General features: G+C 43.4%; 1 protein-coding gene across 1 annotated transcript; it reads left to right on the plus strand.

Annotated features, from left to right (window-relative positions):
* Positions 1 to 14047: 14047 nt before the first annotated feature.
* On the plus strand, positions 14048 to 22952 carry OAZ1 (ornithine decarboxylase antizyme 1). Its single transcript, XM_058163414.1, is given in 6 exon segments — positions 14048 to 14317; positions 20584 to 20641; positions 20643 to 20729; positions 21146 to 21318; positions 22263 to 22348; positions 22492 to 22952. Coding segments are annotated over 6 exon segments (657 nt in total). The 5' UTR covers positions 14048 to 14195; the 3' UTR covers positions 22623 to 22952.
* The last annotated feature ends 941 nt before the right edge of the window (positions 22953 to 23893 follow it).

Consider the following 23893-nt stretch of genomic DNA (forward strand, 5'->3'; position numbering starts at 1 on the left):
AACAACTGATATGAGAGTGAACAGGAAATGCGTAGGGGTGGGGGATGAGATGATTTAATATCACTGCAGACATCAAAAGCAAAGAAGCATGCACATATTTACCAAATCGTTCTTTGGTCCCTGGTGTTTCTGGTAAACAGATTATCCCTGCTGAGACAAAAATAAGATGAAAGGGATTTAAAACATGGAATGATGGTCTCATCTGAGTACCTTGTGGAATTACGATTTTAATCCAGGGCCCCAGAACATTCCGAAGATCATGGGAAAGCATGGCATTGTACTGTAGCCTAGAGCCCACAAGATGCCCCTACATCTCTGTCTGGTTTCGCCCTTATTGGCACTCCTCAGACACAGGCAAACAGACTTTTTATTCTATAGGGTTGAAATCTGGAGAATCTCACACCTGAGGGAGTCCCCCAGTTAAATTGACCACCAGGAGGCGCTGTGTCCCCCCCAATGAAGATGGAATTTGGGACACAGCACCTCCTGGTGGTCAATATAACTGAACAGTTAAAAAAAAGGGAAAAGTTACCCCTGCCCCAGTCATGTCTGACTCTAGGCTGGGGATAGTGTTTATCTCCCTTTCTTAGCTGAGGGAGCCAGTGTTGTCCAAATATGTTTCTGGGGTCATGTGACCACCATGACTATACGCCAAGGTGCATGGAATGCTGTTATCTTCCCACGAAAATGGTACCTACTCGCATTTGCATGCTTTCCAACCGCTTGGTTGGCAGGAGATAACTGAAAATACCACATACAATATACCTTGTAAAAAATAGAGAAAATTCCCCCCAACCTCCAAGAGGGTGTGTGTGGAAACCGTGTAAATTCTTGCCCATGGGAGCATGACATAATATAACATCTGTATGTCTCAGCGCTGAGAATTTAAAGGAAGATGGACTCTCTATATCAGGGGTCCCCAACCTTGGCAACTTTAAGCCCGGTGGACTTCAACTCCCAGAATTCCCCAGCCAGCTTTGCTGGCTGGGGTATTCTGGGAGTTGAAGTCTTCCGGGTTTAAAGTTGCCAGGTTGAAGATCCCTGCTCTATATCAGTGGTGGCAAACCTTTTATTCACTGAATGCCGAACAGGTACACACTTCATGCGCACATGTGCTATCCGCCATGTGCTACGTGCGCAACTGCACCATCTGTGTATTTGCATGGCTTTCGCATTTGCCCCCATGTGCTGAGTGTGCAACCATACCGTCTGCGCATGTGTGTGGCTTTTGCAGGATCCCCCCATGTGCTGTGTGCGCAATCGCACCTTCTGCACAGTTTTTCCAAGTGCAATGCATGCATGCAAACACCATCTACGCATGTGCGCACTGCGTGCAAGTAACCGTATGCGCAGGAGAGCTCCGAAGACCAGCTGGGTCCCCTGAATTGCACACATGCGCACTGGAGATCCAAACACCAGCTGGGATACGTGCGTAGCAGTAGGTGAGTTGGGCGACAGCTCGAGTGCCTGGAAAGATGGCTCTGCGTGCCATCTTGGGCACGCATGCCATAGGTTTGCCATCACGGCTCTATATTGTTCTTACAGTGGTAGTATAACCTAGAAAATTGTGGACCGTAAGCAATATTAACTGAGCCCTCTGTGACCCATTCTAAAACTTCAAATGAACAACACAGCTTTAATAGTTGCCCATATCACATTACTAATGGATGGCAAAAGCATTTCCTTGGCCTACTTTAATCCTCAAACCACAACACAGTGGTTCGAGGGGGAGAGGAGATGTGTGTGCTCTGCTATGTCATAACGCTATGTATGCTTCATGTTAAAACTACAGTTTGCTCTCCTAAATGCATAACAAGGACTGTGTTTAACTGGACCACATCCTATTTAATATTTAATTCCAAGAATCTATGATATCAGGAGATGCTACATTATCCACTAGCAGAGCCATAATTGCCTTTGCTCTATATGTTTTATAGCAGTGGTAGTCAACCTGGTCCCTACCGCCCACTAGTGGGCATTCCAGCTTTCATGGTAGGCGGTAGGGGTTTTGTCCGATACTGAAGCACTTTCCTTTTTTTTAATTTAATTGACTTTTTAAAAATTTTCATAGCATTATTTTAAAACATTTTCACTAAGTTTTCATAAAATTCCCCGTGACAATTTAAATTTCTGAAAATATACTATTTGTATCGCCCACGCATAAGTTTAGTTCACGTTACTAAGTGAAACTAAATGGCGCTATAATGCGACCACTAACAAAAGAGCCTTGTCCCAGAATAGCTCGCACATCTCCCCCCACACACCCAGCTGTAACAGACAAGCAGAGCTGGTAGCCGGCATCCCCCCCACAAACCCAATCCACGATGCATGAGAGGTATGCGAAGACACGGTGCATTACTGTAGAACCGGTGGGCGGTTAGAAAATTTTACTACTAACAGAGATACAAAAGTGGGCGGTAGATATAAAAAGGTTGACTACCTCTGTTTTATAGGGATTATTTTCGTTTCCTGTTTGCGTTTTGTGGAGGATGGCCATGTCAATGTTGCTGTCCAATAAAAGTTTGGAAACATAATGGCTCTTGGATCTCAATGGAAAGTCAAATGGGTCATCGAACAGCTAGTCTTAGGAAGACATATAAACGACCCCACAAAAAAAATGTCAGGCTTTGTGCTACCACATCAGCAATGGACAATCCTGAATAGGATTCGCACCTCACTCCGCATCTACCGGGACTCTCTGTATAGGATCCTCCCTTCACGGTGTGACTGTCCCACATCAAACTGTAGGTAACATTGTGACTGGCTGTAAGCTGAGGGCATATACCGGTTCAGTATCTGATTTTCCCCCCCCATAAAAATGCTGCTGCTCTTCAATGATTAGATGGCCTTGACACTGGCCTATGAACATAGATTTTAACATTTATATTTTATTGTGTTCAACTAATCTAGATGAAATGTTAATATATATTGTTAGTCCATCTATAGAATGCCATACGCTAAATATAATAAATAAGGATGTATCTTTTTAGGATATTGGGTGTTCCCACCCAGAAACCCAAAGACTTTACAGTTTATGAGAAGTTGGAAAGCCATGCATAATAACACACACTGGAATGCTGAGAGAGGCACAGATGTGTTGGTAGCTGAGGTAGTGCTTCACATATTTACTGTTTCACATTCTTGGTTCTTGATTTAGTGTATGTCACTAAAAGAGATTTGCTCCTCGAATCAAGTAAAGTAAAACCATCCGTCAATTTCTCATGGCTTCATAAGTAAACTCAGTGCTTAAACCATAAATTACACCAAACTAATCAGACTGATTGGATTCTAACAGCACATTGAACACAAACTAATCTTTTTAAATCAGCAAGTCCTGTCAATCCAGAGGTGATTATTTGATCTGCAAACTTGTTTAGCCTCTTTATGGGATTCTAAACAATGAAGCAAGAATCTGACAGCATTACTTAGAGATGTAAATGTTCAAATAAACAAAGCAAGCAAATTGTAGTTTGGATATTTGCCCCATGTCTTTTTTAAAAAAAGGAAGCTGGTAAAAACCGGTTTGATATAACAGCACAAAATAGAAACAACTACTGTAGAGAGAAAATGCAAGGATAAAAACTGAGCTGGCCAAACTGCCCATCTAGATTGTATTATATAACTTAAGTCAAATAATTTAATATGCTCCAGGAATCCGTGCACATCAGTGCAAACACAGCAGGGTGTAGCAGAGTTAATTTAAAGCCAAAGCAATTTATTTTTAACAAGGCAAGATAGGAACTAGAGGAAAAATAAAGCGACTGATAACTGAAACCAGTGTAGCAGCAATCATCTGATGAGTCACAGAATTTTCTCTCCTGACCCAACAATTGCAATCAAAAGTGCAAGCTCCCATATAATTCAATGCCCCAAATGTTTAGTTTGAAGAAACAAAAATATATCACAAACATGTTTGGACTTGGCTAAACAGATCCTTCTGCAATGTTCCCCTACTCAACAATGTATGCTTTAATACAAAGAGCTTTTGCAAAGATACTGTGAAGCTAGCAGATATCGGTTGGACTGCATATTAAACTACTGGTATGTCATCACGTGATTTGTTTAATTTTAGCTTAGTATATTATATTTATATAGAATTTAGCTTTAATGTGTGAACCTGCCCACCAGGGTTTGTAAACTTTGCTTTTTGACATAAACCATAGGCCACAGGTTTTGTACAAGCAGTTTATAGTTTGTCATATGTGAGCCCAGCCAACGGTAGCTTATTTTTAAAAACTATGGTTAAACCAATAATGGGTTAGCATAATACATGGTCGGCAGCTCAGCGGTTCGAATCCCTAGTGTTGCCGTATTAACGGGGTGAGCTCCTGTTACTTGTCCCAGCTTCTGCCAACCTAGCAGTTTTGAAAGCACGTAAAAATGCAAGTAGAAAAAATAGGGACCACCTTTGGTGGGAAGGTAACAGCGTTCCGTGCGCCTTTGGTGTTGAGTCATGCCGGCTACATGACCATCCTACTGAGCATGTCCAAGATGGCGCCGCCCTGCTGATCGGGGGAGCGGCAGTGGGCCTTTTCGGGCCTGTCCGGTTCTGGTGGGGGCCTTGGTGACATCTTGGGCCCCCGGACCTGATGGAGGAGCTTCCAGGCACCCGGAGGAGGGGTGACTTGGCGCAGGACGACTCCGGGGGGCGTTGGGAGGAGCCCCGGAGCGTCCTGCTGCAGCGGTGGTCATGGTGGCTGGCCGGGCGGCTTGCCGGCTTGCCGGGCGATCGCGGCTTGCCGCCGGCCTTTTTCGGCGGTTTGGCAGCGGCGGCGGCGGCGGCGGCGGCGGCAGCGACGGCGACGGGGTCACTGATGTCCAGGCCCCTTGGACCCGCCCGTGGGAGGAAGCGGTGGCGGCCTGGCAGTTAGCCGGGCGGCTTGCTGGGCGGTCTGCGGCTTGCCTGGCTGCCGCCGGCCCTTTTGGCACTTTGGCGGCGGCGGCGACGGCGGGGGGGGGGGCCTTTGGCATCTTGGGGCCCCTTAGGTCCCCGCCCTGATGGAGGAGGCTTCAGTCGTGGAGGAAGATGGAGGACGGCGACTTCAGGGCGAGGAGGCCCAGGCCCGGAGGAGGCCCAGTGGAGATCTGGAGGGCCTACCGGGCCCCCGTCGGCCTTTGTTGGTTTTCTGGCGGCGGTGGCGGCCTGGCTTTTTCGTCTGGCGTCGGTGGAGTGACTGGCGTCCCTTCCTAGTTGGGGGGGGATGTCGGTGGCCTCATGCGGCGGCGATGGGACGCTTTGGTGACGACGGCCGGGCGGAGGTGGCCGGTGGCGGCGGGCTACCTCGGCGCCTCAAGGGGGGGGGCGGCCTGTTTTACATCTCTACCATCGGTCCGCCCCCCCCTCTCCTTCTTCCTTAGTCCACCCCTGACTATTTATAGGTGGGTGGCGAACTGACTGAATGAGTGGTTTTGTTTTCTACCCCACGAGGATCACTATTGACTGCTTCCCATCAGGACTGACTGACAGACCGGTTGTGGTCACTGTATCATCTGTTACCATCTTGACCGGCCCAGGATGGGCCTCCTGCCGGACTTTCTTGGTGATGCGAACGTTTACGGCGGCTGACCTTCTTGCCCTGCGAGACGCCCCTCTCGCGGGTTTGGCCTCCATACTATCGAGGCCCACCTTGAGGCAGGCTTTGGAGCCCGAGAGGTGGCATGCTAAAAATAGGAGGCTTAGGGCTTTTAATTAGTTGTTTTAAGAAATTTTTAAGGGAGTTTTAATGGGGATTTTAAGAGTTGGGAGGGAGGGATTCGGGTAGGGGAGAGAACCCGTCGGGAGGGGGTGGGAGGTTAGGGGCGGGTATTGGGAGTAGCCCGCGGGTGGGAACCAGTCCTTGCGCTCGTGGCGGTTTAGTAATGGGTTCGGAGGTTATAGGGGGATTCGTTCCTTTTGGTGAGGTGGTTCCATTTGCACGGTAAGTGGGAGGGGCAGATATGGCGGAAGGGGGACCGCATCGTTTTGGGGGCGCTCGATGTCTGCAGGCGATCGCGCCCGATCCCCTCCTTCTCCCGTCCCCGGATGGTCAAGACCCTCAGAGCCTGGGCCTTCGTCTGATGTTATGCAACGCACGGTCCGTGGCCAATAAGGCCCCCTAATACATGATCAGATTCAGGGGTGCAGCGGATATTATAGGCGTTACGGAGACCTGGTTGGGCACTGAAGGGGCGTGCCCTGGTCGAGATGTGCCCACGGGTTTCCGTGCATTCCATCAGCCGAGGCCCAGGGTAGGGGTGGTGGGGTGGCGGTTGTTATTAAAGAGAGTCTAGAGCCGAGGAGACCACTGTACCTCAGATTGCGGTGTGAATCCCTCTTTGTGAGGTGGGGTCATAGGTGTCAGATGGGCTTGCTGGTCACGTACCTGGCTCCTTGCTGCGTGACAGCCGCCTGCCCGAGCTCCTGGAGGTGCTGGCTGGGGTGGCAGTTGAGACCCCAGACTTTTAGTCATGGGGACTTTAACTGCCATCTTCCGGCTCGTCATCGACGGCAGCTCGGGAGTTCATGGCTTCCATGACGGCCTTGGACCTGACCCAAGTAGTTGATGGCCCTACTCACATTGGGGGTGGCACTCTGGACCTGATTTTTGTCTCTGGTCAGTGGTTGAGAGATCTGGACTTAAAGGAAGTAGTCATTGAACCTTTGTCATGGTCAGATCACTCTCTTCTTCGCCTGGACTTTCTGACCGCCATTCACCACCGCGGGAGGCGGAGCCGATACGTTGGTTCCGTCCCAGGCGCCTGATGGACCGGATGGGTTCGGACGGAGCTTGGGCCATTTCCTGAGGGTCTGGCTCACGGCTCGGTTGAGGAACTTGTTGCGGCCTGGGAGCGGGCGCGGCGGGGCCTTAGACCGTGTCGTGCCTTTGCGACCTCTGACCCGGCGCGGGTCCCAACCGGCTCCTTGGTTCTCCGAGGAGCTGAGAGGATGAAGCGCGGAGAAGGCGCCTAGAGAGCTCCTGGAGGTCTAGCCGTTCAGAAGCTGATCGGACACTAGTGAAGTCCTATACTAGGACTTACCTAGTGGCATTGAGGAAGCGAGGCGTAGCTACGCCTCCTCCCTCATTGCATCGGCAGATAACCGCCCAGCTGCCCTGTTTCGGGTGACCCGCTCCCTCCTACACCAGGGGGGGCGGGGTGACCCGGTGCAGGGACGTGCTGAGGGGTGTAACGGGTATCTATACGATAAAATCGTTCAACCGGGATGGTTTGGACCAAGATTGCGGTAATCTGGGTGAGGCGGCTGAGGTGGTCTTGGTGACATTTTATGGGATGAGTTTGACCCTGTTGCTCCGAGGACATGGACAGGTTGTTGGGGAGGCTGAATGCCACCACATGTTTACTGGACCCGTGCCCCTCCTGGTTGGTGCTGGCCACGCAGGAGGTGACCGAGCTGGCTCCAGGCGATTCTGGCGCTTCTTTGGTGGAGGTGTCTTTCCGGCCGCCTTGAAAGAGGCGGTGGTGAGGCCCTCCTCAAGAAGCCTTCCTGGACCCGGCTGTTTTAGGTAATTATCGTCCGGTCTCCAACCCGCTTGGCGAAGGTTGTTGAGAGTATGGTGGCATATCAGTTTCCTTACACCTGGATGAAACTGTCTATCTAGACCCGTTCAGTCCGGTTTCCGGCCCGGTTACAGCACGGAGACGGCTTTGGTCGCGTTGGTGGATGATCTCTGGAGGGCCAGGGATAGGGGTTGTTCCTCTGCCCTGGTCCTATTAGACCTCTCAGCGGCTTTCGATACCATCGTCCATGGTATCCTGCTGCGCCGGTTGGAGGATTGGGAGTGGGAGGCACCATTTATCGGTGGTTCTCCTCCTATCTCTCCGACCGGTCGCAGTCGGTGTTGACAGGGGGGCAGAGGTCGGCCCCGGGGCCCCTCACTTGTGGGGTGCCGCAGGGATCGATCCTCTCGCCCCTTCTGTTCAACATCTACATGAAGCCGCTGGGTGAGATCATCAGTGGGTTCGGTGTGAGATACCAGCTGTACGCGGATGACACCCAGCTGTACTTTTCCACACCGGACCACCCCAACGGTTATCAAGTGCTGTCCCGGTGCCTGGAGGCCGTACGGGTCTGGATGGGGAGAAACAGGCTCAAGCTCAATCCCACCAAGACAGAGTGGCTGTGGATGCCGGCATCCCGGTACAGTCAGCTAAATCCGCGGCTGACCATCGGTGGCGAGTCATTGGCCCCGATGGAGAGGGTGCGCAACTTAGGCGTCCTCCTGGATGAACGGCTGTCTCTAGAAGATCATTTGACGGCCATCTCCAGGAGAGCGTTCTACCAGGTTCGCCTGGTGCGCCAGTTGCGCCCCTTTCTGGACCGGGAGGCCCTTTGCACGGTCACCACGCCTGTGACGTCTCGCCTGGATTACTGCAACGCTCTCTACATGGGGCTTCCCTTGAAGGGCATCCGGAGGCTGCAGTTAGTTCAGAATGCGGCTGCGCGGGTGATAGAGGGAGCCCCTCGTGGCTCCCGCATAACACCCATCCTGCGCAGGCTGCACTGGCTACCTGTGGCCTTCCGGGTGCGCTTCAAGGTTTTGGTGACCATCTTTAAAGCGCTCCATGGCATAGGGCCGGGTTATCTACGGGACCGCCTACTGCGACCAGATACCTCTCACCGACCCGTGCGCTCTCACAGAGGGACTCCTCAGGGTGCCGTCAGCTAGGCAGTGTCGGTTGGCGACGCCCAGGGGAAGGGCCTTCTCTGTGGGGGCTCCCACCCTCTGGAACGAACTCCCCCCAGGACTCCGTCAACTTCCTGACCTTCGAACCTTCCGTCGCGAGCTCAAGACACATTTATTCATCTGTGCAGGACTGGCTTAGATTTTTAAATTTAGAGGGGTTTTAAATTGATTTTAATATTTATATTTGATACTTATATTTCTATTTTTAATAATTCGGGCGCTAGAATAAGTTTTTTAAGGATTATTTTAATTTGTATATTGATATTGATGTTTTATATGCCTGTAAACCGCCCTGAGTCCTTTGGGAGATAGGGCGGTATATAAATTCGAATAATAAATAAATAAATAAATAAATAAATAAATAAAATGGAGACGTCTTCAGACAGCGCTGGCTCTTCGGCTTTGAAACGGAGATGAGCACCGCCCCCTAGAGTCAGCAACGACTAGCATATATGTGCGAGGGAAACCTTTACCTTTATAATACATGAATCCAATCAAAAATGACTTGATGTCATATAAGATTATGTTTTCAAACCTTGAGAAGAAATTTAACATTATATTACATAACATACATGCTTGATTGCTTATACAGCAATCAAGGTTCTTTTTATATATTCCTTTGTATGTAAAGGTAAACATTCCCTTCAGTCAAGCTCAACAACTGTGTGCCAATTTAATTGTTTTAACACAAGTATAGGAAGTCCCTGACTTACAACCATTCATTTAATCATCATTCAAACTTACGACGACATTGGAAAAAGAAAAGATTGGTTTTGCACTTGCAACCATCATAGCATCCCAATGGTCAAGAAGTCAACATTTGGGTGCTTGGCAACTGCCATATATTTATCATGGTTGCAGCATCCCAGGCTCATGTGACTGCTTTTTGCAACTTTCCTAGCTGGCTTCCAACAAACAAAGTCCATGTGGGAAGCTGGAATTATTTAATGATGTGATTCACTTAACAAGCATGGCAAAAAAAGGTCATAAAAACAAGCGTAACTTCTTAACCACCACTTTGCTTAGCAAGGTTCCAATGGTGGTCATAAGTCAAGGACTACCTGCATGGAAGTGATTTTCCACTGCCTTGTTCCAAAATATTTTCTCAATTTTCACTCTGGTGATCTCTATCTTTACTATTTTGTTTGTCCATTTGTACTGACGTTTAATACTCCTGGCCTTGACTGTATTAAGAAATGATTAAGATTATGAGTATATCATTTTGAGACAGAAACACTAAACTAAATGATCCATTACTTGGATAAATGATGAGAAAATAATTTGCCTTAGTAAATTTAACAATTAATGATATTGTGTACATATTCCTTCAATGTTTGATGTTCTTTAAGAAGATAGAACTGAGTTTAAAGTAACTCAGATATAAATGCTTAACACCTTTGGGATTTGTTTGTTTTGACAGCCTTTCCTGTTGAAACTGGAATTGCAATAATAGACTAGTATGCTGCAATTCTTTCCCCCAATGTAGATTAATATAACAAAACTGAAATCATATGAGTATTATGTTGTTAATATAACAAAAACAGAAATGAAATGAGCTTAATATTTATTTTTCCAGGCAAAAGGAATGCTTATCTTAATGTTCACACATGCCACATTACTGCAACCATTTCTACAGAGTGGGAACAACTAAGCTTTAGACACATCAGAACTGGTGTATTATTGGATGAATAAAAGAGATCAATATGGTGGAAACATCCAGAAAAGAAAAAAGAACGTCCTTGTGAGAGCATCCTTCTACATTCAGTGAAACATAATACATAAACTGAGATTTCAGCAGCAGACTTTATTAGATTACAAAAAAGGGAAAATGTTTTGACCCAAAATGAAACATGAAAAAAAAATCATCTATTTACTTTTCATCCCAAAGGTGCTTCTTTTCAATGTAAAATGGGATTAGAAGATCTGTGGATCCACATGTTGTTACTGGACCTAATTAAGCATTACTATATCACCTATACAAAAACAATTAATAGAGTATATTTTTTATTATATACATTCTTATTTGTAGGCCTACCGAATTCCTAAGGACTTTTGACAATGTACAGATAAGATACATACAATACAATGTACAATGAATAAAATGTAAAATGTAAATTGTAAAACCTACTGAATAGTTTTTTAATTTGTATTTTAATTGTATATTGTACCGTTTTGTTTTATCTTGGCTGTACACCGCCCTGAGTCCTTCGGGAGAAGGGCGGTATAAAAATTGAAATAATAATAATAATAATAATAATAATAATAATAATAATAATAATAATAATAATAATAGTTGAAAATGTATAAACTTGAACTACACTTTCTGACCAGTGGTGGGCTTCAAATTTTTTTACTACCAGTTCTGTGGGTGTGGCTGGTAGGCATGGCAGGTGAAGGATACTGTAAAATCTCCATTCCCACCCGACTCCAGGTGAAGGATACTGTAAAATCCCATTTCCTCCCGATCAGCTGGGACTTGGGAGGCAGAGAATAGATGGGAACGGGGCCAGTCAGAATTTTTACTACTGGTTCTCCGAACTACTCAAAATTTCTGCTACCGGCTCTCCAGAACTGGTCAGAACCTGCTGAAACCCACCTCTGTTTCTGACACTATGGTGTCCTGTGGACTAAGAACAAAGAATGTCTTTAGCATCTCAGAAAGATCTGTTCCCCCTTATAGAATAGAATAGAATAGAATAGAATTTTATTGGCCAAGTGTGATTGGACACACAAGGAATTTGTCTTGGTGCATATGCTCTCAGTGTACATAAAAGAAAAGATACGTTCATCAAGGTACAACATTTACAACACAATTGATGATCAATATATCAATATAAATCATAAGGATTGCCAGCAACAAGTTATAGTCATACAGTCATAAGTGGAAGGAGATTGGTGATGGGAGCTATGAAACGATTAATAGTAGTGCAGATTCAGTAAATAGTCTGACAGTGTTGAGGGAATTATTTGTTTAGCAGAGTGATGGCCTTCGGGAAAAAACTGTTCTTGTGTCTAGTTGTTCTGGTGTGCAGTGCTCTATAGCGTCGTTTTGAGGGTAGGAGTTGAAACAGTTTATGTCCAGGATGCGAGGATACTGCAAATATTTTCACGGCCCTCTTCTTGATTCGTGCAGTATACAGGTCCTCAATGGAAGGCAAGTTGGTAGCAATTATTTTTTCTGCAGTTCTAATTATCCTCTGAAGTCTGTGTTTTTCTTGTTGGGTTGCAGAACCGAACCAGACAGTTATAGAGGTGCAAATGACAGACTCAATAATTCCTCTGTAGAATTGGATCAGCAGCTCCTTGGGCAGTTTGAGCTTACTGAGTTGGCGCAGAAAGAACATTCTTTGTTGTCCTTTTTTAATGATGTTTTTGATGTTAGCTGTCCATTTGAGATCTTGCGATATGATAGAACCCAGAAATTTGAAGGTTTCTACTGTTGATACTGTGTTGTCAAGTATTGTGAGAGGTGGAAGTATGGAAGGGTTTTTCCTAAAGTCTACCACCATTTCTACGGTTTTGAGTGTGTTCAGTTCCAGATTGTTTTGGTTGCACCACAAGGCTAGTCGTTCGACCTCTCGTCTATATGCTCTCTTATCATGCTCTCTGAAACAATTTTAACTAGGATGTTTTCTGCCACTAAGCCCACATTTTCCTTTTAGGGAACAAAGAATAAAACAACTAGCAAATTGCCTGAGCCTGTTTCATAGTAGAGTTCTTAACATTTGATAAATTCATGTTTGGATCCTCTATTTCTGCTTATGTTTGCATTTGTGCTTTTTGCAGTTGCATCACATTGTTTGCTCACATTCAGCTTGTTATTTACCAAGACTTCTAGATCTTTTTCATATATATTAATGAGTATGGTTTACTCTTCACCCCATACTAATGGATTCAATATTTCTTATTCAGATACAGCCATTGGATGTTAGCTTTTGGAAATTCATTTTGTTTGACGAAACATTCTGGGAGCTTTGCAACAATTTCATTTATAAAAAATATAGTCTTTCCCTCTTTCTAAATTATTCATTAATATTAATACTGAATGGAACAGGAAGAAACTTGAAACGGATGGCTTTTTTTTCTGATCCAGTTTATTTTCACATTATAATTATGAATTAAAGGAGAATCATCTGCTCCATGAGGATTTTCAAGGAAAAGCTACTATTTCTTTTAAAAAATAATTAAAAATAATTTAAATATCATTATGATTATCAGTTTAGGCTACAGCCGTATATAATATAAGGTCTTATAGTGAGAACTGTGTCCTGGGGCCGTTAAAGATTGAAAGGTTAGGGAATTTATGCCTAAATTATTCCTTCAGGAGCTCAAGGCAGTATACATAGGAGACTATTGAATGGGTCGGAGGGGGGAAATTGAAGGGGACTTTTTATTGCATTCTGTACTGCAAATATTTTTTCGCTGCCTTTTCTGCCCTGACGTCTGCCTCCCTTCCCTTAAGTGAGGTCAGCTCTTATCTTTTTATTTTCCATAAGTCCCTCAAGACCTGGCTTTGTCATCAGGCCTGCGAGTCTCAGGGACCGGTGAGCCGTCGAGGGGGCTCCGTTCATGGATTCTTGTGCGCGCTCTGTAAAAAAAATGATTTTAATATAACTGCGTAAATAAGACATGTTTATTGCTTTATACTTTTTTTTTTTTGCTGTACGCCGCACACGGTCACTTTTTGTGAGGTGGACGGTCATATAGATTTGATAAAATATTTTTTTCCCCACTTTTGGGGAGGGGTTAATAGAGAATAAACAGCCCCCTGGGGTTCCCCTGTTTTCACTCTTCCGCCATTAAAGCCTTGACCGTGCGCAAGATCCTCAGCTAGTTTCTGTCCCCGCTGGTCGTCGTCACCTTCCAGAAAGGCACCGTTCACAACCAATGGAACGCTGAACTCTACGTTCCTTAAGCCAATGAAACTTTCCACTTGGATCCGCCTACTGTGCCCTAACGAATACTGTACTGGGGTGTGCGCACGCGCCATCTTAAGCCAATACTTCCCCCACCCTTTTCTTCGTCTCGGCCCGTCAGCCAATCAGAAGTCCTTTCTTCCCCATTGGCACCGCCTCAAAGGCGAGGAGGTCGGAAGAAGAAAATACTGTTTACCTCAGAGAAGAGACCCGCACGACCGAACAGTGGAAAAGAAGAAAAGGGAGGGAAGGGGGGGGAGAGGGCGTGGCCTTATTTTTTCACGAAGCATTGGCGAGGGAGCCAATTCGAAGTGGGAGGGGTACTGCTCTAAGCAACCGGAAGTGGGCCGGGCTTTCGTTAAATGCAAGTGGGCGCCGCTTACGCCATTCTACGCCACGGATGGGCGGGGCTATCTCCGCCCACTGCCATATAAAGGCAGTTGGCCGTCCTCCGCCGCCCGCCATTTTGTGCTGCCGAAGAGAGGAGAACCAAGGAAATCCTTGCCAAGAGGTAGCCGAGAAGGAGGGGGCTGGAAGGAGGAGGAGAAAAGGGCAAAGACCCGACCGGGGGTTCGGCGACCAGGGGGCGGCCCGGATGGTGAAATCCTCCCTGCAGCGGATCCTCAACAGTCATTGCTTTGCCCGCGAGAAGGAAGGAAATAAAAAGACCAGTATCGTCAACATGCCCACCCTGCCCACCAACGCCGCTTTGAGGAGGTGAGAGGAGAGGAGAGAGAGAGAGAGAAAAAAACCCCAAAACCGGCCAAAATAACGCCTCGCTTTGCCTCACGCTCCGCGGCCTAGTCCCGCGGCCTCGCCCTGCGAGCCCCGCCCAGGCACGAGGGGAGGGGGCGGAGCCGGCGGGACCACGCCCCCTTTCTCCTAGCAACGTGTGGGGTGAGGGGGAAGGGCGAGCCTTCGGAAACCGAGGTCGCTCTCCTTTCGGGCCAGATTGTTGCCCGCTTCATCAGGACTCGGCTCTCCCAAATCATGCCTCGTGTGGAGGAGGAGGAGGGATGCGCGTCCCCTGCCATCCTCCTTCCATCGCTTTCCTTTAGCCCTTTACAAGGGGAGGCTATTGGGATTGACGTCCCAGTTGCCTGTGCTCCCTAAACCTTGCTGCCCCCCCCCATTACCCCTCGTTTTGAAGAGCTTCCAGAAGAGGCTCGTGGGAACAGGACGGGCCCTAAAAACCCCTTCCCTCTTTCGCAGCCGAAACTGGCATTAAAAAAGGGAAGGAAAAAAAAAAGAGAACTGAGTGCGCTTCTTAAAGGTTCTCTGTATAGGAACTCCATACTTCCTGCTACCTATTCGCTTTTACTAGTTACCAAAACAGAACAGTAGTAAAAGAGGGAATCTTTTTTTAAAAAAAAAATATATATCAACGGACGGCGTTTCACTGTTGTCCCTTCGATAGGACCTAAGCTGGTGGAGGCCTTACAACTGGATGTGCGCACTTTACAGTCTAGGCCCCTGCTGGTAAACTGCCTGTTTCCTTGGCAAGGTTTTTTTCAGAAGTGGTTTGCTTATTGCTTGCTTCCAAATGCTGTGAGAGACTGGCCCCAGATCACCTCGCTGGTTTTGTACTTAAGGTGGGACTAAAACTCGAGTCTCAATTTCCTAACCTGGTTGCTGCCTTGCTAGGTACAGTAAATCAAACTGGCTCGCTGCCTAATTACTATTTAGGTTTAAAGGAGAAAAGAAAACGAAACGTTCTGATTAGTCCCTTACCTTATTAAAGAGAAAGAATTACTCATTTTACCCATTAAAAGTATGTAATTCCATCAATACAGTGGATGAAGCAAAATTGTATTGGAGCCATAAAGCTTAAATTTGTTTTGGCTTCCTTTACTTCCAGTTGCATGAAGTAGAGTAATTTTATTTATATATTTCAAAATTGGAAGACAGCAGGCCTTTATTGATAAAATTAGTTGCTACTCCCTTAACAGTAAGAAACCTTGTCATTTATTTCACAGTTCCTGGGAAAGATCCTCTGTAACCTATTCATATAATATCATCGCTTAGGAAAAAAAGGTCCTATTTGAAGTGATGTCTGTTATGTGAAAGTCTGTATTATAAACAAGTTGTTTTCTCAGTTCCACAGTCTGTTGGGTGCTGAGCATTAACATATATGGTAATATAAGGTCCAACAATCAAGTAGTAGGAAATATGTATCTTTTCAAGCCTGAGTAGATGCCCCTTTGCTAGCTGTGTGAACATCCACCTTCCCTGTTGTACATGAAATAAGTCCTATCTTCATAGAGGGGAAAATATTTCTCCCAGCTAGTATGCAGCAACAAGATGACATGAAGATATTCCTAAGTATACATATAGACATACAACTCATTTTCATGTGGGTGTTTTCTGCTTCAGATCTTGCCTTTCAAAAAATAAAGGTTTTATTAGTAAGGGAGTTATCTTGTTTTATTTCTGTATGAGCTGTACCTTTCCCTCCCCAAATGTCTTATGCATACATCCAATATGCTCCCCTCCAGTGTGATAATGCCCTCCCCCCAAGGTGAGTTATGGGCACTGAGAACTGCTGAGAAGTAACAGCGGGATACAGTTGATCTATATTGTAAGACAGAAAACACTTGATTGCAGGCTTTTCTTACATTCAGATTTTCACATAGCAAATTTATGCTGTTCAATAGAATAAGGATGGGAGAAGTGTATATGTTTTATTGTATGCTTTCCAAATCTGACAGTGCTTCCTTGGTAATAAGAATTGTACATAAACTCATTTAGAGAATATCTGCGTAAGAGAAAAGCTGTTTGAATTTATAGCTAGAAATATCTTGAAATGTTTAGCAGATGTGACTTTGCTTGCAAAATGGATGGCATTAGGGCTTTGCAGTTAGAAACAGAAACTAACAGTGGCCCGAGAGTCATAATAATGGTTACAGGGGAAATGTTTTGGTTCCCCACCATTTTGAAGAAGGAAACTGCAAAACTCTGCTGTAATATGGACTATAGAATTAAAAAGAAATATTTCACTCTCCAGAGTCAAATAAAGTAATTTTCAGCCATCCCTGTATATATGATATGGCTTCACTTACATCATTCCCCTATGGAAAAAAATATTTATGAATGGCTGTATGGCACAGAATTTTCTTCAGTAATTTATCTGCCTTAAAGTTAACTGAACTAATTCCCCCAGTTCTAGCTGATATTTTTTTTATGTTTTCTGAATTTGGATTCATATATGCTACAACTAGAGGACTTCATTCAGTGTACACTACTGTGTCAAACCAAACTGCATATTATGGCTTGGTACGAGCAGTGAATTTAAATTGAGATCACAGTATTTCATTAGTGCTATGCTGCCAGGAAAAAAGCTGCTTCAGGGAAAACCCAGCGATTTGGAAATGGGGATCACCTAACCAAGACAAAGGTCGGTTGCAGTGTTTCCTCAGCTGAACCAGACCAGCTCTGAGACTATAATTGTTGGTTGAGATAAGCTTAGATTTTTGCTTCGCACACACTTTTTTTTCCTGATACAAGAATATCTTCATTGTAATAAATTCCTTTGATGAGCCAAGGAGGTTTTGCATAAGGTATAAAAAAAGGCTGACCTCTTGATATAATATTCACAGAGTTCCCCATCTTGGCCCCCAGATAATGAACTATGTATAATCCTTCAACCATTATGATCAGTAATTGTGAATAATGTGACATATAGGCCCAACATCCAAAGCTTCCTATGGTTGAGATATTGTTGCATTAAAATAGAGCCCATTTCAACATGATGCAGTTCATCTAAGAATTTCCTTTCTCTGTTCTACCGTTATCATTCTCAGTTCTATACGATGGAATAAGGGAAACATTGTGAATGAAAGTTTTCTTCCTTTGGGAGTCTATATGAGATGCATCTTCCTGACCCAATTTGGGACAACTCTAATGTGAATTGTCTTTAGCAGATAGTTGAATGATGTGCCGTGATAAAAGAAAATAATTGAATTGGTATCCCCAATAGCCAGGTCTGAATCCCTTTTTAAATCTGATCAAATGCTATTTAGTGTAGTTTCTGCCTGTTAGATTTTCAGTAAATGAATGGTGCTGAGTTTTCTCCCAAGAACTAGCTGGGCCTTTATTCTCCAGACCAGGCATTGGCAGTGTTGATTAATGCTACAGCACCTAAAATAATGGTGCCAACAGAACCTTAGACAGGCAGACTAGCTCAATGTATAAGAATAGCTCAATGTATGAGATCTTAGGGACATGTTTAGCAAAACATGTATTTTAAAAAATACGTGGCCTATGTGTTTCAGCAAAAATTGCCTGCCATTTCTCTACATTCAGGTCTTGGTTAGATTTAAACAAAGCAGGAAAGAACCATTTTAAAAAGTATGCAAAATAGGCTGTTTTTACCCATAAATATTTCCCACATAATAGAGAATGTAGCTGGAATACTTCATACCTTAGTTGAATGGTGTTGATGAGCACTCCATTCAGCTTAGTTTTTGTGGAAAATAATGTTGATATCAGATTAAATACCTAACAAAAGCATAATGTATCCCATGAAAAGCTTTGATTCAGAGCTTTTGAAATGGCCTCAGGAACACAATACAGCTTTTGAGTATGGAAGATAATGATTAGAAAGTAGGGTTGGACTGAAACTACCTTGCATAAGACAGTTACCTTACCAGAATCTTTTGGTTCACCCATGAGTGAATTCAGGATTTTTGAGAAATTAAGCCCTAATTTAATATAAAGCCCTGATATATAGCTGACATATTGAACAGAGCAAGGGCCACCTAGTTCACTGGTTTTTTTAGGACTCCATTAGCCAGCAGGTAATTGAAGCTACCCATATGAGGGAATAAAATGCTGTTTCATATTGCAGGAGTAGCAATGTTAAGCTTAATGCCTAATTTTTCTGAAGCTATTCTGGGATTCATTGATTATTTAATTGCTAAAGTATGTGCAGTATCCTTCAAAATAAAATCACAATTTAAAATTTAAAAGCAGTCATCAAATACATGCAAAGCAGGAAACCTTAAATTATTATGAGTGAACCATAAAACTGTTTTAACAGTTTTGAGTAAAACTGGTGCAGGGTAAAATTTGCTTCCTTGTGCCACACTGCACCTTAATCAAAAAATCTCGCACATAGCACAGAGTTCAGCTGTGTGCAAGGTGCAGGAAAGGGGTTCTTGAATGGAAGGTGGACCTGTTTGAAGAACTAATGTAGTATCATTTGTTTTGCATTTTCTTTTTCTTTGGAAAAAAAGCCTCCCATATATGGCAGCAAAATAAGTGTTAAAGCGTTTATTTTAGGAATGCTAATTTGATGCCTAGTGTTAAAAGATTTCAGGATTTTTAAAGGGTGTTCAAAATGGTGGATTTTTCCCCCTCCTGTTTTGCAAATGGCTGCTGGCAGGATGGTTATGAGAATTTCCCCGAGGGGGACCTTGATCTGCTGCATCTGCTGTGGTGACGCAACCCCAGTGAGCTTGCAGAATGAAGGATGGTGCAGAGGGAGGGGCTAGCAGGAACAGCAGTTGCTGTGGTTGGTGTTAAAGACAAAATAATTGCTTTCAGTTAAATTGGGTGCTGGTGACACAAAATCACCTCTCTGCAAACAAATGCTGTACTGTACAGGATTTGCTTCAAGCTGACAAGATGTTTGTTGCATAATTGAACAATTGTACAAAATTCTTAAAGAATATAATTGGAGCAGACCCACACATTTTTAAAAATAACTTTATATATCCATTTAATTGAAAATGATGGGGGCATCTAATAGGTTTCCAACCTATCAAAGAATGGAAGTTTTGTGTACTATGGTAGCAATTTAGGGTCCTAAAAGAAGCATCTGATTTTTCTAACTTCGGAGCTTTTCTATAAATTCCTAAGAATGTTTTGCTTCCAAGTGGCAGCGCTTAACCTACAACCTAAGACCAGCAGGCAAAAATTACTAGACTGAAAAAACTGGAGGGGCTGTTAATGTGTAGTGGAACCATTCGGCTGGGACTGTAAATCTGGAATTATATGTTTGCAGGAAGGTGTTCTTTTTTAATTCGATGTAGTTGGATTGTGATCTGATTTTAATGCAGAATGTATTTACTAACAACTTATATATTGGCCAGTTCAGATCATTTCCGGTTATTTAAAATAATAAAATAGAAAACCAATCTAGCAATCAAAATTACATAACATTAAAACCAAAACACAGTCACCTGGTCACTGAGAAATCAAGACACCACCAACCATTTTCTAAAAAGCTTCATTAAATAATACTGTCTTTACCCCTTGTGGCACTGATACTCGGACATACTGGGGCAGCCATAATGGGAGCTATCTTTGGGTTCATGCCTACTTGTTGCAAAATGAAACCCTAAACTCCTCCCTCTAAATGTGCACTTGGGTTAGAAAAATTCAGTATTACAGCTCAGATCCAGCACTTCGAATTGGATTCAGACTTGTCAGCAATCAACAGATGAATAAATGTTGCGTTGCAATACTATTCCTGCTTGCTAGCATCCCGGTTGCTACGTTTCTACTAGTTGTAGTTTCTACATCATTTTCAAAGGCAGACTATTAGAATGTGTTACTGTAATCTAAATGTATGTTTACAGAGTTTTTCTTAACCACAGTCTCTGAATACAACGGTTATGTAATGTAAAGGTTGCATTGCAACACGTAAAGATTCTGTGTTTGCTTATCAGATCTACCAAAACTAAGAAGAGACTTTGCACTGAAGTCTGCCCCACTTGGTATATATCCAGGTGTGATCCTGGGGGCGTTAGATGTTCCATGTAACTACAAGAAACATAGGAGGAATGATAATGAGATAATTGCATCTCTCCATTTGCTGATAGGATTATCTAGACATCCAACTTTAGGCTTTCTAAATGTGCTGGTTTATAACTTCTTGCTGGCTGGGTGTAATGGTTTATTTTTCACCATATTTGATTATTTAAAATTTTTTAGTCTGCCCTTGAATGTTGACCTCAATAATGTTTCTGTTTTCCTCTCAGTTCCAGGGTGTCTTTCAGTTGCTGTAGTAACCTGGGTCCAGGGCCTCGGTGGTGCTCCTGATGTCCCTCACCCACCCCTGAAGATCCCAGGTGGGCGAGGGAATAGTCGGAGGGATCACAATCTTTCAGCTAACTTATTTTATTCTGTAAGTACACCACCTTATTTATTTATTTATTTATTTAATCATATTTGTATACCGCTCTATCTCCCAAGGGACTCAGGGCAGGTAACAGCCAAGTAAAAAATATACATAAATACAAGTTAAAACCCCAATTAAAAAAACTTATTAAATACGACCTCCTTTATAAATGGAGATTGATAACAGTTTGAATTGTGAAGTGCTTGAGAAGTGTAAAGGAATTGGAAGGGGGTGGTTTCTGGATTAGCTATTAAGAGCAATTACACTGATTTGTACCTATCTGAATATTGGGCCTGGCAAATAAGCTAGCAGAGGAACAAATCTTGTGTTGTTGGAAAATTTGGAGTGTATTGTTTGATCAGTATAATTATTTATGGTTCAGGGGATCTACAAATAATCTAAATTCTGCCTTGCTTTCCTAGGATAATCGGCTGAATGTAACAGAAGAAATAACATCAAGTAACAGGACAAGAATCCTGAACATCCAATCCAGGCTGACGGAAGCCAAACACATCAGTTGGAGAACTGTGTTGAATAACAGCAATTTGTATATCGAACTTCCCAATGGTTCTTTGCCGGAGGGGAGCAAAGACAGGTAGAGCAAAACAGCTGATTTTGAAATATTCAACATTATGAAATAGAGCTTACTATTAGGTCAACAGCAAATTTCATAATATAGTAATATAGTTGTGCTCCACAGCTGCAAAATGCTATCTTCTCACAGTATTATGCTTGCAGATGTTCTTGCCTATGTCAAATGCTGCCTGTTTTCTTGTATTCAGTTCATACTTTTCCATGATCACATTTCATGACTAGAAGACATTTGTGAAGACATTTGTGAAGGAGGTTAAACTCTAGATCTTGATAGATTTGAAAGTTAATTAGTGAAACTCCCTGTTGGGTGATACTATTTGTCCTATTTAGCTGAAACAGTACTGAGTAATTAGAAAAAATGATCAGTGCCCCGTGGTGTTCAGGAGCATGAGAGAATGATGCTATTTAATTCTCAAAACTATTTTTCGCCAGCTACATTGAAAGTATGTTTTGCTGTTGGTGTTTGAGCAGGTGTTTTTTGGTTTGTAATCCTGTGTAAAGCTAAAAGCATGAATCTTAAAATGGCCACAAGATTATAGAGCAAAAAGCACATAAACTTACGCAACAGCAGATAAGACAGCCCTCAAAAATTTTAGCAAAATACAAGGAAAATTGCATCACCACACACATAAGCTTACCTCACATTTTAACTACTGTTAAAACAATAACTAATATATTATCATTTATACAACTAGCCAATATTAAGGCCATGATCTGAGCTCTGGTTCACAAATGAGCCAATTTTTTTCAATTGCATTTTGGAACTTAAAATTCTTGGCTTATATCTATGACTATGTACGGTAGGTGGATAGTAGATTTCCTAATTTACAATGTTCTTTTTTATTTTTTAACCTTTCCCCTATTACGGATCTTCCGCTAGATAAAAACCATAGTTTGAAATACCTCTGGGGATGGGAAAGTGTCTCACTCTCTTCCTGTCTTTAGTTTTGCAGTTCTTCTTGAGTTTGCGGAAGAGCAGCTTCAAGTAGAGCATGTGTTCATTTGTTTCCACAAGAACAGAGATGACCGAGGTAAGGAAGCTGGGATGGTGCCAGGGTGAGCAGAGACTGCGTTTTTAAGGGGGTCGTGGAACGGGCAATGTGTTTGCTTGCCTGTTAGCCTTGTGTCCTGTATCTCAAGGAATTGGTACTAAATCGCTTGTTTTTCTGCATAGCTTCGCTGCTCCGTACCTTCAGCTTCTTGGGCTTTGAGATTGTGAGACCAGGTCATCCCCTTGTCCCCAAGAGACCTGACGCTTGCTTTATGGTGTACACCTTTGAACGAGACTCTTCTGAAGAAGACTAGATTGCAGTGTTTGCCTTTTAGAGCTTGTTCCTTGTCAAAGATGAATCTGTAGGAATTTTGTCAACATCTTATGCATCAGCATACATGCACACACATAAAATGACTTGCTCTTTGTACGAATTATTGTGACAGCTGCTCTGGTGGTGGGAAAGATGTTGAAAATTTCCAACTTTTGTCATCTTTTTTTTTCCCCTGGACTTGTCCGCATGTTGTAATTGTGCAAAAATAAATGCTCACTCCAAATTAGCAGTATATTTCTTGGAAGTTTAATATTGTGTGTTTGTGATACTGAAGTATTCGCTTTAATTCTAAATAAAAGTTTATATTTTACTTTACTGCTGGTTTTACTGTTTCAAAACCTTTTCGTTTTAGAAAGGAATTGGCACAAATTGCTACGTAGAGTTATCCTTGGATTGTTACCTTTCATTTATAGCTTGGTCCATAGCTATGGTTAAAAAGGAACCATAATACATACATAACCAGCTTGGGAGAGAAAGCTACAGAGACAGGAACGTTAGATGCACAATTTTGGATGCAACAATCCTCCCTCGGTGTTTGAGTTTCTCCTCTGCACTGACTAGTTATTAGGCATTGCATTACTATTTTAAAATGCATTAAAACATTCATTAATCTGCCGTCTAAAAATGATAAGGCTTCTGGAAGTGAAAAGGGTATACTTTTTGAGTTCTGATCATAAGAGTTACTTAACCTGGAAGAATTGGGCAATAGGAAAATAATTTTGTAAGGAAGTTATGATGGGTTCTGAGCCCCTCTATTCCTTTCTGCTGTCAAAATCGCCCATCTTTCCTCCCTCCCCGTATGAAAATATGATTGGGGCAATTTCAAATTTTGGCAGTGAATTTGTCACCCCTTCTGCCTTGATAAATTATCCTGAAACGATGAACAACTTAATAAATCCAATAGCTACTTTTCTGAATTGCCTCTACCGCTTTGCAGAAATAATGTTTTGAAGACTGGATCTTGCCAAGCATTGAATGGATGAGCCTATGAAGGTAACTCGTCAGTATTTCAAGCTGGGATGCACAAATAATCCTGTCCCCTTAAACTGGATCTGGTATTTGGGAAGAAACAAATTACTTTATCTCTCATTGTCTATCGGAATCAGGACTCCTGATCAGGTGAAATCCAGCAGGTTCTGACAGGTTCTGGAGAATTGGTAGTGGAAATTTTTAGTTCGGAGAACCGGCAAATGCCACCTCTACCTGGCCCCAGAGTGGGGTGGGAATGGAGATTTTGCAGTATCCTTCCCC

The sequence above is a fragment of the Ahaetulla prasina genome, chromosome 1, assembly GCF_028640845.1.
Source record: "Ahaetulla prasina isolate Xishuangbanna chromosome 1, ASM2864084v1, whole genome shotgun sequence".
Taxonomy (NCBI): domain Eukaryota; kingdom Metazoa; phylum Chordata; class Lepidosauria; order Squamata; family Colubridae; genus Ahaetulla; species Ahaetulla prasina.